Below are 13,837 nucleotides of genomic sequence, written 5' to 3'. Positions count from 1 at the left end.
CTGGCTCCAAGAATAGCCTGTATGGTTTACAAAAGCTCTTACTGATTCATTTTACTCCCTATACTAGTTCATGTTAGGGCTTTTCTTTGCTGACTGACATCACAGAAAGTGCCACAGGAAGTGATAGCCTAGCATTGTCATAAAGAGGGACAGAACAGGAATGAATATAGCACTGGGAAAAAAAAGCGGAAGGCGATCAAGAGATTTTCAAACAGTTATATTTGAAAAGGTACATTATTATAAGGAAAAAAAGCAAAGTGTTGTAAAAAAAGGAGAAGAGGTCATGCTCAAACAAATGAACATCCTCCTTCCTTAGTTCCTTAGTTCTTTTGGCTTAAATTTACTTCATACAAAAACCCAAACTAAAATGAGCCATTAGACTTTTCCCTGATTACTTTCAACTCTAAAAAATGAACACCAATTTACAGTTTCCTTAACTACCAAGTCAATGGAGAAGTTTAACTGTTGACCTCCAAAACTTATCATGGATTCTCTGCCAAAGTAACCCTAACTTGCCTTTTCTGTTCTCTATCCCTGGGGAGAAATTATATTTCCTCAGCGATGATCATTCTCAACAGTCTGCTACGGAAGAATATTTTTAAGTGATAGAGCTGTAAGAAAATAAAACCCAGAAAAAAAATTGTCAAATTAAAAAGTAGGGAAATTAACATTAACTTGAATAAGAGTAGAATTAGAAGAATAAATCATAGCCTTTCACAGTTGAAGAATATTAAGGTTCTGATGCTTGTGTTTTCATTGATACTTATTTGTAGAATAGAGAAATCTTTTAACACAGTAAAAGATTTTTGTTTACCTAAGGGGTATTTTAAAAGCATGTCTTAGTTTTGGCTGTAAAAATGTACAATGTTGTCTCTTTAGCACTCTGAGTTGAGATTAATACTATAAGTATAAATATCTACTGGTGACTCATGGAGGGGGCTATTGAAATTTATTAACAACTTCATTGCATTATGTGAGCTTGACTGTAGTTATTTTTGTTCTCCTAGGGATATGAGGATTGGCTAAGACACAGAGCTGACAATGAAGTCAACAAGAGTACCGTTTACATTATTGAAAATGCAAAGAGAGTGAGAAAAGAGAGTGAAAAAATCAAGGTATTTTTGTAGTTCATTCTTTTTTTTTATTGCGTTAAAAACATGGCATTTTAAAATTACAATTTAGTGACATTTAGTACATTTACATTGTAATGCAAACATCAACACTATCTAGTTCCAGAACATTTTCATCACCCCAAAACGGAACCCCCATAAGCATTAAGTAGTCAGGCCACATTCCTCCCTCTCGCAGGCCCTGGCAACCACTAATCTTCTTTCTGTCTCTATGGATTTACCTATTCTAGATTATTTCATATAAATGGAATCAGATACTATGTGGCCTTTTGTGTCTGCTTTCTCTCACTTAATGTAATGTTTTCAAGATCTCTTCTTATTGTGGCAATATTAGTAATTCTTGCCTTTTATGGTTAAATGTTCCATCATATGGCTATACCATCTTTTCCTTATCCATTCATCAGTTGATGGACATTTAGGGGTTTTTCCATGTGTTGGCTAGTATGAACATTGCTAGTATGAACATTCATGGACAGGTTTTTGTTGAACACCTGTTTTCAATTCTTTGGGATACATACCTAGGAGTAGAATTGCTACATGATACGGTAGGTTTTTTTTTTTTTTAAGATTTTATTTATTTATTCATGAGAGAGACACAGAGAGGGGCAGAGACACAGGCAGAGGGAGAAGCAGGCTCCCTGCAGGGAGCCTGATGCAGCACTTGATCCAGATCACTGACCTGAGCCAAAGGCACACGCTCAGCCACTGAGCTACCCAGGTGCCCCCATAATATGGTAGTTCTTTGTTCAACTTTTTCATGAACCACCAAGTTGTTTTCCACAGCAGCTGTGCCATTTTACATTCCACCAGCAATGTAGGAGAGTTCCATGATATTATTTTTACTGGCAGCCAAGTTATTTTTTATCCAAATTAATCATTGTTGATTACTTAATAAGATACTAGTCAAGAGTTTAGATTACCCACATCAAATAATCTTTTTTGTTCCCAATAGATTTTTATTTTAATTACTAATAGACTACTTTTTAGAACAGTTTTGGGTTCACAGCAAAATTGAGGAAAGTACAGCTTTTTTGTTTATATATATATATATACACACATAGTCCCTTTCCCCACGAATGTACAACTTCCCTCGCTATCAGCAGTGGTATTTTTGTTGAATCCACCTACACTGGCACATCATTGTCACCCAAAGTCTATAGTTTTCTTTTTTTTTTTAATTTAAATTCAGTTTGCCCACATAGAGTATAATACCCAGTGCTCATCCCATCCAAAGTCCATAGTTTTCATTAAGGTTCACTCTTATTCTAAATTAAGTGGCCTTAGACAAATGTCTAATGACAAGTACCCACCATTATTAGTATCATATAGAATTGTCTCGCTGCCCTATATAATTTTTTTTTTTAATTTATTTATGACAGTCACAGAGAGAGAGAGAGAGAGAGGCAGAGACACAGGCAGAGTGAGAAACAGGCTCCATGCACCGGGAGCCTGACGTGGGATTCGATCCCGGGTCTCCAGGATCGCGCCCTGAGTCAAAGGCAGGCGCCAAACCGCTGCGCCACCCAGGGATCCCTGAATTGTCTCGCTGCCCTAAACATCCTTTGTACTTTGCCTCTTCATCCCTTCATCCCTCCAACTCCAGGTCACCACTTTTTACTCTCTCCATAGTTTTGCTTTTTCCATAATATTATACTGTTAGAATCATATACAGTATGTAGCCTTTTCAGATTGGCTTCTTTAGGTTAACAGTATGCATTTAAGTTTATGCTATGTCCTTTCATGTTTTGATTCATTTCTTGTGAGCACTGAATAATGTTCCATTGTCTAGGTGTACCAGTTTATGTATCCGTTCACCTTCTGAAGAACATCTTGGTTGCTTCCAAATTGTGGCAATTATGAATAAGGATGCTATAAACATTTATGTGCAGGTTTTTGCATGGACATAAAATCTTAATTGTGTAAACATCAAGGAGGGTGTTTATTGGATTGTACCATAAAAGCATGTTTAGTTTTCTAAGAAACTGCCAAGCTATCTCCAAAGAGGCTGGCTGTTTTGCATTTGCATCAGCAGTGAATGAGAGTTCCTGTTTCTCCTCATCCTGGCCAACATTTGTTGTTAGTGTTTTGGATTTTGGCAATTGTAATAGGTGCGTGGTGGTATCTCATTTTGTTTTAATTTGCATTTCCCTGATGACAAATGGTATTCAACATCTCTTCGTATGTGTCCTTGACATCAGAATATCTTCTTTCATGAGGTTGTCTATCCAGGTCTTTACCAATTATATAATCGAGAGTGCTCATTTTCTTGTTTTAAAAGTTTTTTTTTTTAACATTTCAGATAACAGTCTTATCAGATATGTCTTCTACAAATATTTTATCCCAGTCTTAAAATACGATTTGGTTTTTTAAATTTCATTTTGCTATTGTGATCAAAAAGCATATTATTAAGTGAACCATCTTAACCATTGTTTTTAAAGTATAATCTCCATTTCATTTAGTTTTTTTTTTTTCCAGAGAACAGTTTTTCTTTAGTCCTTAGGGACCTAGCTCCTTATAGGGCCTTTGATGGAGGTGGTGGGGTAGCACCCACGGGTCTACATCGGGGTGAGGGTTGTGGTGTTGGGTCCTTCTGTGCTTCAGGAGAGCAATGCCCAACGTCTTTGCTGCCAGTGGTGCAGCCCGTGCGGTAATGTAGCCCACAGATAGCTTGGGATGTACACAGGCCTGGAAGACCTTCGCTTCAGAAATGCCTCTGATGGGGGCAGTCTCTAGGTCCGAATAATGAACTTCTTAATGGCCTTGTCCTTGGGCAGGCAGCTGCACAGTTGGTGCCATGAATAGACTGCACATGGCCACGGCTCTTTGTTATTCCTTCTTGGTCACCTTGAAAGTGGGGCCCCGAGAGAGCCCATCTTAACCATTTTTAAAAAAAGATTTTCTTTATTTTTTGTAAAGATTTATTTATTTGGGGAGGGGGGAGTGGGTTGGGGAGGAGCAGAAGGAAAGAAACTTAAAGGAGACTCCCTACTAAGGACAGAGTCCAACAGTGGGGCTCAATCTCAGGACCCAATGAGATCATAATCTGAGCTCAAACCAAGAGTCAGAGGCTTAACTGAGCCATCCAGGTACCCCTAAGATTTTATTATTAAAATCTCTACACCCAGCGTGGGGCTCGAACTCAAAACCCCCCACATCAGGGTGACCTGGGTGGCTCAGCAGTTTAGCGCCGCCTTCAGCCCAGGGCCTGATCCTGGAGGCACAGGATCGAGTCCCACGTTGGGCTCCTTGCATGGGGCCTGCTTCTCCCTCTGCCTGTGTCTCTGTCTCTCTATGTCTCTCATGAATAAATAAAAGCTTTAAACAACAACAACAACAAAAAACCCCACATCAAGAGTCACGTGCTCCACTGACTAAGCCAACCAGGCCATTTTTAAGTGTACAATTCAGTAGTGTTAACTATATTCACGTTGTTGTACAACAAATCTTTAGTATCTTTTCATCTCATAATACTAGAACTTCATACCCATTAAACATGAACTGCCCCTGCCTTCAGCCCTTGGTAAACAAACACATTTCTACTTTCTGTTTCTATGACTGACTGCTTTCGAGAAATACTTCCTATGAATGGGACCATACAGTATTATCCTTTTGTGACTGGCTTATTTCACTTAGCATAATGTTTTCAAGGTTCATCCATGTTGTAGCATATGACAGGAATTCTCCTCTTTTAAGACTATGTAATATCCCATTTTATGTATATACTACATTTTCTTTATCATCTCATCTGTTGATGGACATTTGGGTCGCTTCCACCTCTTAGTATTGTAAATAATGCTATGACAAACACAGGTGTACAAATAACTCTTTGAGATCTTGCTTTGAATTATGTTAAATAAATACCTTGAAATAAAATTTCTTAATCATATGGTAATTCTGTTTTTAATTTTTTGAGGAACCTGCGTACTGTTTTCCATAATGGGTGTATCATTTTACCTTTGCACTTAGAGCACTTAGAGTGTACGAGGGTTTCAACTTCTCATCCTCTCCAGCACTTTTTAGTTTCTATTCTTTTGATAGTGGCTATCTTAATGGCTGTGAAATACCTCATTGTGGTTTTGACTTGCATTTCCCAAATGATTAGAAGAAGCGTGGAACATCTTTTCCTGTGCTTTTTTGGCCATTTGTATCTTATTTGGAGAAATGTCTGTTGAGATCCTTTGCCCACTTTTTAACTGAAGTATTTGTTGTTGAGTTGTAGAAGTTCCTTATATATTCTGGATATTAATTCTTTATCAGATATGATTTCTGATCATATTTTCTCCCATTCCATAGGTTACCTTTTCATTCTGTTGATTGTTTCCTTTGGCAGAGTTTCTAAGTTTGATATATTCCCATTTCTTCTTCGTCTTCGTCTTCGTCTTCTTTCTTCTTTCTTCTTCTCCTTCTCCTCCTCCTCCTCCTCCTCCTCCTCCTCCTTCCTTTTTTTTTTTGTAGGCTCCACACCCAGCATGGAGCCTAACACATGGTCTAAACTCATGACTCTGAAATCAAGACCTGAGCCAACACCAAGAGTTGGACATTTAACCAACTGAGCTACCCAAGCACACTGATATATTCCCATTTCTAATGTTGATTTTTTTTTTCTGGTACTTTTGGTCTATATCGAATAAATCATTACCAAATCCAATGTCCTGAAGCTTTTCCTTTATGTTCGTCTAGGAGCCTAAAAAGTTTAGACCTTACATTTGGGTCTTTTTTCCTACAATTTTATTTATTTATTTGAAAGAGAGAACAAGCATGAGTGGGGGAGGGGCAGAGGGAGAAGTCGACTGAGCAGAGAGCCCACATGGGGCTTGATCCAAGGACCCCGATATCATGACCTGAGCCACCCAGATGCCTGTTACATTTAGGTCTTTAATTCATTTTTGTATGTGGTGTAAGGTAAGAACCGAACCTCATTGTTTGCATGTGGGTGTCCAGCTTTCCCAACACTATTTGTTGAAGAGACAGTCTTTTCCTGATTGCATAGTCTTGGTACCCTTGTTAAAATAATTTTGCCATATGTATGTGCAAGAGTTTATTTATAGGCTCCCCATTGATGTATAGATTTGTCTTTATGCCAGTACCATCCTGTCTTAATTACTGTTGCTTTGTAATACTTTTGAAATCTGAAAGTATGAAGACTCCTCAAGTTTATTTTTTCTTTTCAAGATTGTTTTGGCTATTTGGGGTTCCTTGAGATTCCATACGAATTTTAGGATTTTTTTCTATGTCTGCAAATATGTCATTGGCGTGTTGATAGGAATTCCATTGAGTCTGCAGATCGCTTGAATGGTATAGGCACTTAAACAGTCTTAAGTCTTCGATTCATGAACATGAAATGGCTTTCCATTTATTTTTATTATCTTTGATTTCTTGTAGCAATGCTTTGTAGCTTTCTGTGTGCAAGTCTTTAACTTCTTTGGTTGTTTATGCCTAAGTATTTTATCTTTCTTGATGCTATTGTAAATAGAGATTACTTTTTAAATTTTCTTTTGGGATGGTCGTTGTTGGTGTACAAAAATGTAACTGATTTTGAGTGTTGATTTTATATCCTGCAACTTTGCTGAATTCATTTATTAATTCTAACAGGTTTTTGTGTGTAAGACCTAGGGGTTTGGTTTTTTTTAAGGATTAATTTATTTATTCATGAGAGACACACAGAAAGAGAGACAGAGGCAGAGGCAGAGGGAGAAGCAGGCTCCTCGCAGGGAGCCTGATGGGAGACTTGATCCCAGGACCCTGGGATCATGCCCTGAGCTAAAGGCAGACACTGAATTGCTGAGCTACTCAGGAGTCCCGAATCTAGGGTTTGTTTTTTTTTAATGTATAATAATATGTCATCTGCAAATCAGGATAATTTTACTGCTTTTCCAATTCGTATGTGTTTTTTTTGTTGTTGTTGTTGTTGTTGTTTTGTCTAATTGCTCTGGCTAGAACTTTCAGTATAATGTTGAATAGTCATGCTGGGAGTGGATATCCTTGCTTTGTTCCTGATACTAGAAGAAAAGCTTTCACTCTTTCCTCACTGAGTATGTTAGCTGTGGCTTTTCATATATGGCTTTTTTTCTGTTGAGGTCATGTTTTTCTCTTTCTAGTTCATTGAGTGTTTTTATCATGAAAAGGTGTTGAATTTATGCCAAATGCTTTGCTTTTTTTGCATTGACTAAGGTGATCATATAGCTTTTGTGTGTTGTTATGTGTTGCATTACATTGATTTTTGTATGTATCTTTTCATTCCCATGGGTAAATCCCTTATGGTCACAGTGTATGATCATTTTAATGTGCTGTTGGATTTGGTTGGGTAGTGTTTGTTCAGGATTTTTCATCAATATTCATTGAAGATATTGGTCTGTAGTCTTTTATACTGTCTTTTCTTGGTAAAATGGTTGCAGTAATTCTGGCCTTATAGAACTAGTTTGTGTTCCCTCCTCTTCAATTCTTCAAAAAAGTTTGAGAAGAATTGGTGTTACTACTTCTTTAAATATTTGGCATAATTCTCCTATGAGGTCATCTAGCCCTAGAGGTTCTTTTGCTGGGGGGGTGGTGGTGGTTCAATTCCTGCTTCAGTCTCACTAGTTTTGGGTCTGTTCAGATTTTTTATATCTTTGTGATTCAGTTTTGGCAGGTTGTATGTTTCTCAGTACTTACCCATTTAGTCTAGGTTATCCTATTTGTTGGCATTTATTTGTAGTAGTCTGTTAAAATCCTTTTTATTTCTGTGGCATCAGATGTTAATGTCTTTTTTTAGCTGTTTGAGTCTTTTTTCTTAGTCTATCTAAGGATGTGTTGATCTTATTGATCTTCCAAGATACTATTTTTAAAGGAATATTTCTATATGAATACAGATTAAAATATGAAAGGTAATAGAAATCAAATTGTCCAGAACAAGGGAAGAAAATAGGTTGGAACAGAAAGAGAAGAGGGTAGGTGAAGATACCATTCCTGAGTGGTTTCAGGGTTGTGATATGAAGTCATTAAAAAATGATACTGTCCTCCTAGTACTTTATCAAGTATTATCAGTGCCAAATTATTTATTAAACACTAGGAATTGGATATAAGTTCTCCATAGCCACAGTGATAGGTAATTGTCTTGCATCTTCTTATAGTAATGAGAAAAAGGCTACAGGGTGGGAGAGTTACCTGAGATTGACATAGCATGTCTATCACCCTTCTTGCTTTTCTGCATTTCCTGCATTCCATAGGGGAAGACCCTCAACTAAAGTGGTTAGGATCTGAAGTTGCCAAACCGGTCTTAGAAATTACTCATAAGAACCAAATGTAGCCTAAAGAACCAAATGCAGCCTAAACGATTCATTACATTAAATCTATTGCTCCCAGGGCACTAAGTAAAATTGCGACGCAAGTAAATGTTCCCACATCTTTCCCTTTCTCTCGTTTCCTCTTTCTGATTTTGCTGTTACCCCCTATCCCTTCAGGAAGATAAGACCACCGCCGCGCCGCCCCCCCCCCATCTTCTATCTTTTGTTCATTAGGCTTCTTTGCCTTGAGGCTGATCTCAGCCAGGTATAATCTTAATTAAATCAGTTGATGCTATTGTGTGAAATGCTGTTTGATTCGGCCCTTTCTGGAATATTTGTGTGTGGCAGGAAATGTCTATAAACCAGAAGTATCCAAATGTTTGATTTTGCTTGCCTGGGGAAGTGGGCAGACTATTGTTGAGTAAGAGAGTAACTTGGTGTGTATCCTCTGCAGTGGAAATTTTTTGAAGAGATTCAAAGCCAGGGAGTGACTTGCAGAAGAGGCTAAGAGCCTATATTAGGATGACAGTAGTAGATAACAATAATAAAAGTAGTTAACATTTATATATAATATTAATATGTCAGGCATTCCCTTTCACATTCTATTAACCGATTTATTTATTTTTAAAAAGATTTTATTTATTTATTCATGAGAGACACAGAGAGAAGGCAGAGACATAAGGAGAGGGAGAAGCAGGCTCCTCACAGGGAGCCTGATGTGGAACTTGATCTTGGAACTTTGGGATCACACCCTGAGCCAAAGGCAGAGGTTCAACTGCTGAGCCACCAGGAGTCCCTCTATTAACTGATTTAATCCTTACTTTATAAGAGTCTTATTGAAGTATGTACTCTCATTATTCCTTCTTTACAAATGATAAAACTGAGGCACAGGGAGATAAAGAAAGTTGTCCATGACCAGGAAGTGGGAAACCTAGGTTTGAAACAAGTTTTGGGGGGCATTCCGGGTGGCTCAGTGGTTTAGCGCCGCTTTCAGCTCAGGGTGTGATCCTGGAGTCCCTATGTAGAGCTCTGCCTGTGTCTCTGCCCCTTTCTCTCTTTCTCTCTCATGAATAAATAAAATCTTAAAAAAAAAAAAAAACAAGTTTGGGTGTAGAGTTCGTGCTCACAACCTGTCTCATGATTGAGATACATGGATATATGCAGGATATTTCTTGGAGGTAGAATCATCAGGACTTAGTGATGTATTGGATGCAGGGAGGGAGAAAAAGAGCAAAAGAGAATAAAGATAGTCTTGGTTTTGACCTGAGCAACTGGGTGAATTACGTAGAACTATGAAACAAAATGCTGGCTATTTTTTTTTTTTTTTTTTTTTTTTTTTTTTTTTTTTTAAAGATTTTATTTATTTATTCATGATAGTCAGACAGAGAGAGAGAGAGAGAGGCAGAGACACAGGCAGAGGGAGAAGCAGGCTCCATGCACCGGGAGCCTGACGTGGGATTCGATCCCGGGTCTCCAGGATCGCGCCCTGGGCCAAAGGCAGGCGCCAAACCGCTGCGCCACCCAGGGATCCCCAAAATGCTGGCTATTAAGATGGAGAAGACTGGGAGAAGAATAGGTTTAGTGACAGATGTAGGAGTAAAAGGAATATAAAAAAATTCCATTTTAGCCATGTTAATTTTGAGATATCTGTTAGACATCCAGATGGAATTGTCAGGTCTGGAACTTAGAGATGTTTGAGTTAGCAGTCGAAATTTGGATTTTGTCGACACATAGATGGCCCATGAAGCCTATGGGACTGGATTGAATCCTAGCATATAGAGAAGAAAGCCTACAAACAGGACTTGAGAAATTCCAAGGTAAACTCACAGTTCTTTGTAAGGAAGAGAGTATGGGTTTCGTATTGGAAATGTTGGAAGAGTTTCTTCAGGTTTTCTGATTGTTTCCTTTTTTTATTTTTTTGATTGTTTCCTTTTTTATATCCAGTCTGCTGATAAACGCATTGAAGGACATCTTTATTTCTGATATTATGTTTTTCTTTTCTAACTTTTCCTTGTGCCTCTTTTGGTAGTTTCTATCTCTGCCCAAATTCCTCATCTACACATGTATGTTGTCTGCCTTTTGCACTAAATACTTTAATATCTTAACCATAGCTATTTTTATCTTTACATGCCTGTTTCATAATCCACAATCTCAACATTTCTGGTACTTCTCCTGCTGACTCCTTCATATCTTGACGTTAGGTCATTTTTGTCTTGTGTTTTACGTGTATTGTATTTTTTTAAATTGAATTTTGGTCATTGTATGTAAATGCTAGAGACCAAGGTAAATAGTATTGATGATCTGAAATGGGCACACCTCTACTCTCAGCCCATTAATGTGAACGGGAAGTCAGTCTAGTCGGGAGATGAGCTGGCTTTGGTTTTTTGTTGTAGCCATTGCTACTTTTGATACCCAGCTGGAAATTCCAATTCCAGGAGTGCTCAATTGCCATTGTCTCAGGCTTTGTGTAGGGCCTGGTTTGTCAGAGGGCCTTTCTCAGTATTCCCATTCCACGGTCTGCTTCCAGCCAAGTCCTGTATCCCTGAGCCTGTGGATGTGTCTCTCTGCTTTTTCTCTTCCACTATAACAATAGTAGATTGCTGTTTTTTACTGTTACTCATTGCCGGGCTCCTGGTAGGAACAGAGTGATTTCTTGGTTCTGCTGCTCCAGGGTCCGTATTAAGCAGGGCTTACGCACCTTTGCCTCAGGAGTGAGTACTTTGTCTCGATACTCCCGCCCCACCTCCATTGGCAGTTGAACTTTGCCTTTTTTTTTAAAATTTATTTATGATAGTCACACACACACACACACACAGAGGCAGAGACACAGGCAGAGGGAGAAGTAGGCTCCATGCACCGGGAGCCCGACGTGGGACTCAATCCCGGGTCTCCAGGATCGCGCCCTGGGCCAAAGGCAGGTGCCAAACCGCTGCGCCACCCAGGGATCCCTGAACTTTGCCTTTATTAGTGGTAGGGCCCCCATGTCTCTGGATTCTCTGTCCCATGCCCAGCAGCGGATGGTGTTTGTACATCTCTTTAGCAGTGCTGAGGTTTTCCTAAGACAGGACCAGGGAGGGTTTCTTGCCTTTCTCCTAGACATAGACAGCTTTTGCCTCAAATGAGAGAAGGGTCCATGCACAATTCCAGCATATTCTGCCTCTCTGGTCACAACCTACATTCCTGACCCTGTGAGGGAAGGCTTTTGCAGGTCTCTGCCCTTGTGTTTTCTCTTGTAAGGAAGAAATGATGAGTGGTTATTATCTCTACTCTCAGTTTTGCAGATCCAAAACTATCACATTAGCTCCTACCAAACCTTTAAGAATTGGTTCACAATCAAATTGTTTTCTTCTCCTGCCCTTTGCTGGCAGTCATCTCTTGCTCCTGTGCTTTGTGAACTGTCAACCATCTCATTTCTCCTCCTCTCTCCTCAGAAGGACTTTTCAGCCTTTGAAATTCAGTTCACTTGGTTGCCTCGCAACCTCAGCTCTCTGATGAACTAAAAGAAAAAAAAATCATAATTTTTGTAGATTATCGGGCTTTTTCTAATACTCATCATGAAGCGTGATGATGTTCTCTTACTACTTTTAACATGCTAAATTGAAACAGAGCCTAAGTTGAAGGTCTAAGTGGACCCTATTGTCCCCTTCCTTTAAAAGCCCCGTCTACTTCCCCCTTGCCTTCAGGGGAAGGCTTAACCCCCTGAGCCTAGCCTGCCAGCCCTCTGAGATCCGCCCTCTGTCCATCTCACCAGCCTTACCTTGCACTGCAGGTACAGGGACCTTTATAGTTCACATCTGAGCAAATCAGAAATGTCATAGAATAAATGGTCTATTTGTGGTTTTTGTTTATTGGTGCCTAAGAATCATCTTCCAGCCTTTAATGAGTGTTTCCTCTGTCTAAGATGATTTAGGATTTTGTTATTTCTCTTCTGTGTATTTAATCATAGATTGTAGTTTTGTGTAAGCAACATAAGTGTTTATGTAAGCGAGGAAGGAAAGATCCAACAAGATATTATTTACAAATTAGTTCAGTTATTGATGCTGTTGCTCTTGGCTGCTGATTAAGATTGGCAAGAAAATCAAATTGTTCCCTAATAGGTCTTGAAATCCTCATTTTTATTCGCCAAATCCTATAGCAAATAGGAGACAGGTGTGTCATTTATTCAGTATTTCACAACCAACTGTGTCCAGGTTGGTGTGCTAGGTATTGACTCTCCCAAAATGGGTTGTCCTCTGCCACGAGCAGCTCCCTCCCTTTATCGGAGATGCTGTACAAAACTGATACTTGTCATTTTCTATATGTGCCACAGTGTAGAAAAGTTTGGGAAGCACTGAACTCTGAATGATTTCTTATATCCTTCCCCTGAACTGTTATGACTATTCATAGGTTCGGACTAATGTAGTTGCAGTATATTTGTAATAATTATCAAATGATAAATATGTGCCAGGTACTTTGCTAACCACTTTATTACCTGTGTCCTCATTTCATGCTCAAACCAATCCTGTGAGGGAGTTGCAATCATCTGAGATGCTTGCCCAAGCTCATACAGTGAAGTGGCAGAGCTGGAACATAAAGTCAGATTAAAAAGTCCTACTTTCTGGGGCACCTGGGTGGTTCTGTTGGTTAAGGGTCTGACCCTTGATGTTGGCTCAAGTCATGATCTCAGGGTCATGAGATCAAGCCCAGCCCAGAGTTGAGCTTCCACTGAGCATGGAGTCTGCTTGTCTTTCTCCCTCTCCTCTTCCCCGCCCCCCTCCACTTGTGCTCTCTCCCTCTGTCTCTCTCTCCAATAAATAAATAAAATCTTTTTAAAAAGTCCTGCCTCTTAATCTTTATGATTTATTCCCTACATTATTAAATTATCTGCACCAGAAATGGTTCATGATTTCTTCTCATGATTTTCCTATACTCGAGCTTTGGGTATTTTCTAATAGGAAATCGTTTCTCATGACTATATTAATGGGTTCTTCTGATAGCAGATTATTGGAAAGTGACCTATTTAAAAATTATTTTTTTTTGTCAAATGTTATGGGAAAAATAGATGCCTCTCCAGTTACCTAACTTTTTCCGGGCACTGAAGAGGGAACTGGCACCCAGCAATGATAGCTGTTAGCACATGGAAGGCAAAGCATATTGAAATATGTGTGATGCAGAGCAGGACAGTGGTTGTCCAGTGTTAAGGAAGTGCTCAGGTTGAGACATGCAGACTTTCTTGATTCGTTCATGAAGTGATAATGGTCATTATCTTATTGAACACAGCAGCATGAAAACCTCAGAGAGCAAACGAGTCCCTGGGTACTGAAGTCGGTTATTTGAAATTAAAGTTCAATAGTAAGGTAATCTGATTGCATCAATAAGTCCTTGTGACCTTAAGGAGGATTCTGAATGCTGAATAATACTCTTTCATCGTCTTTCACGTGGCATAGGATGCTGAGAACCTAATAG

General features: G+C 39.0%; 1 protein-coding gene across 5 annotated transcripts in view; it reads left to right on the top strand.

Moving 5' to 3' along the window:
* ATP11C (ATPase phospholipid transporting 11C) overlaps window positions 1-13,837 on the top strand; it is a 184,540-nt gene that overhangs the window by 98,002 nt on the left and 72,701 nt on the right. For all 5 annotated transcript variants that reach the window (XM_041740622.1, XM_041740623.1, XM_041740625.1 and 2 more), the window contains exon 5: window positions 1,008-1,115. In XM_041740622.1, the coding sequence (XP_041596556.1) occupies window positions 1,008-1,115 (108 nt within the window). The remainder of the gene's footprint in view (window positions 1-1,007; window positions 1,116-13,837) is intronic.

Source organism: Vulpes lagopus, chromosome X (assembly GCF_018345385.1).
Source record: "Vulpes lagopus strain Blue_001 chromosome X, ASM1834538v1, whole genome shotgun sequence".
NCBI classification, from domain to species: domain Eukaryota; kingdom Metazoa; phylum Chordata; class Mammalia; order Carnivora; family Canidae; genus Vulpes; species Vulpes lagopus.
This window is presented reverse-complemented; position numbering and strand designations above follow the sequence as displayed.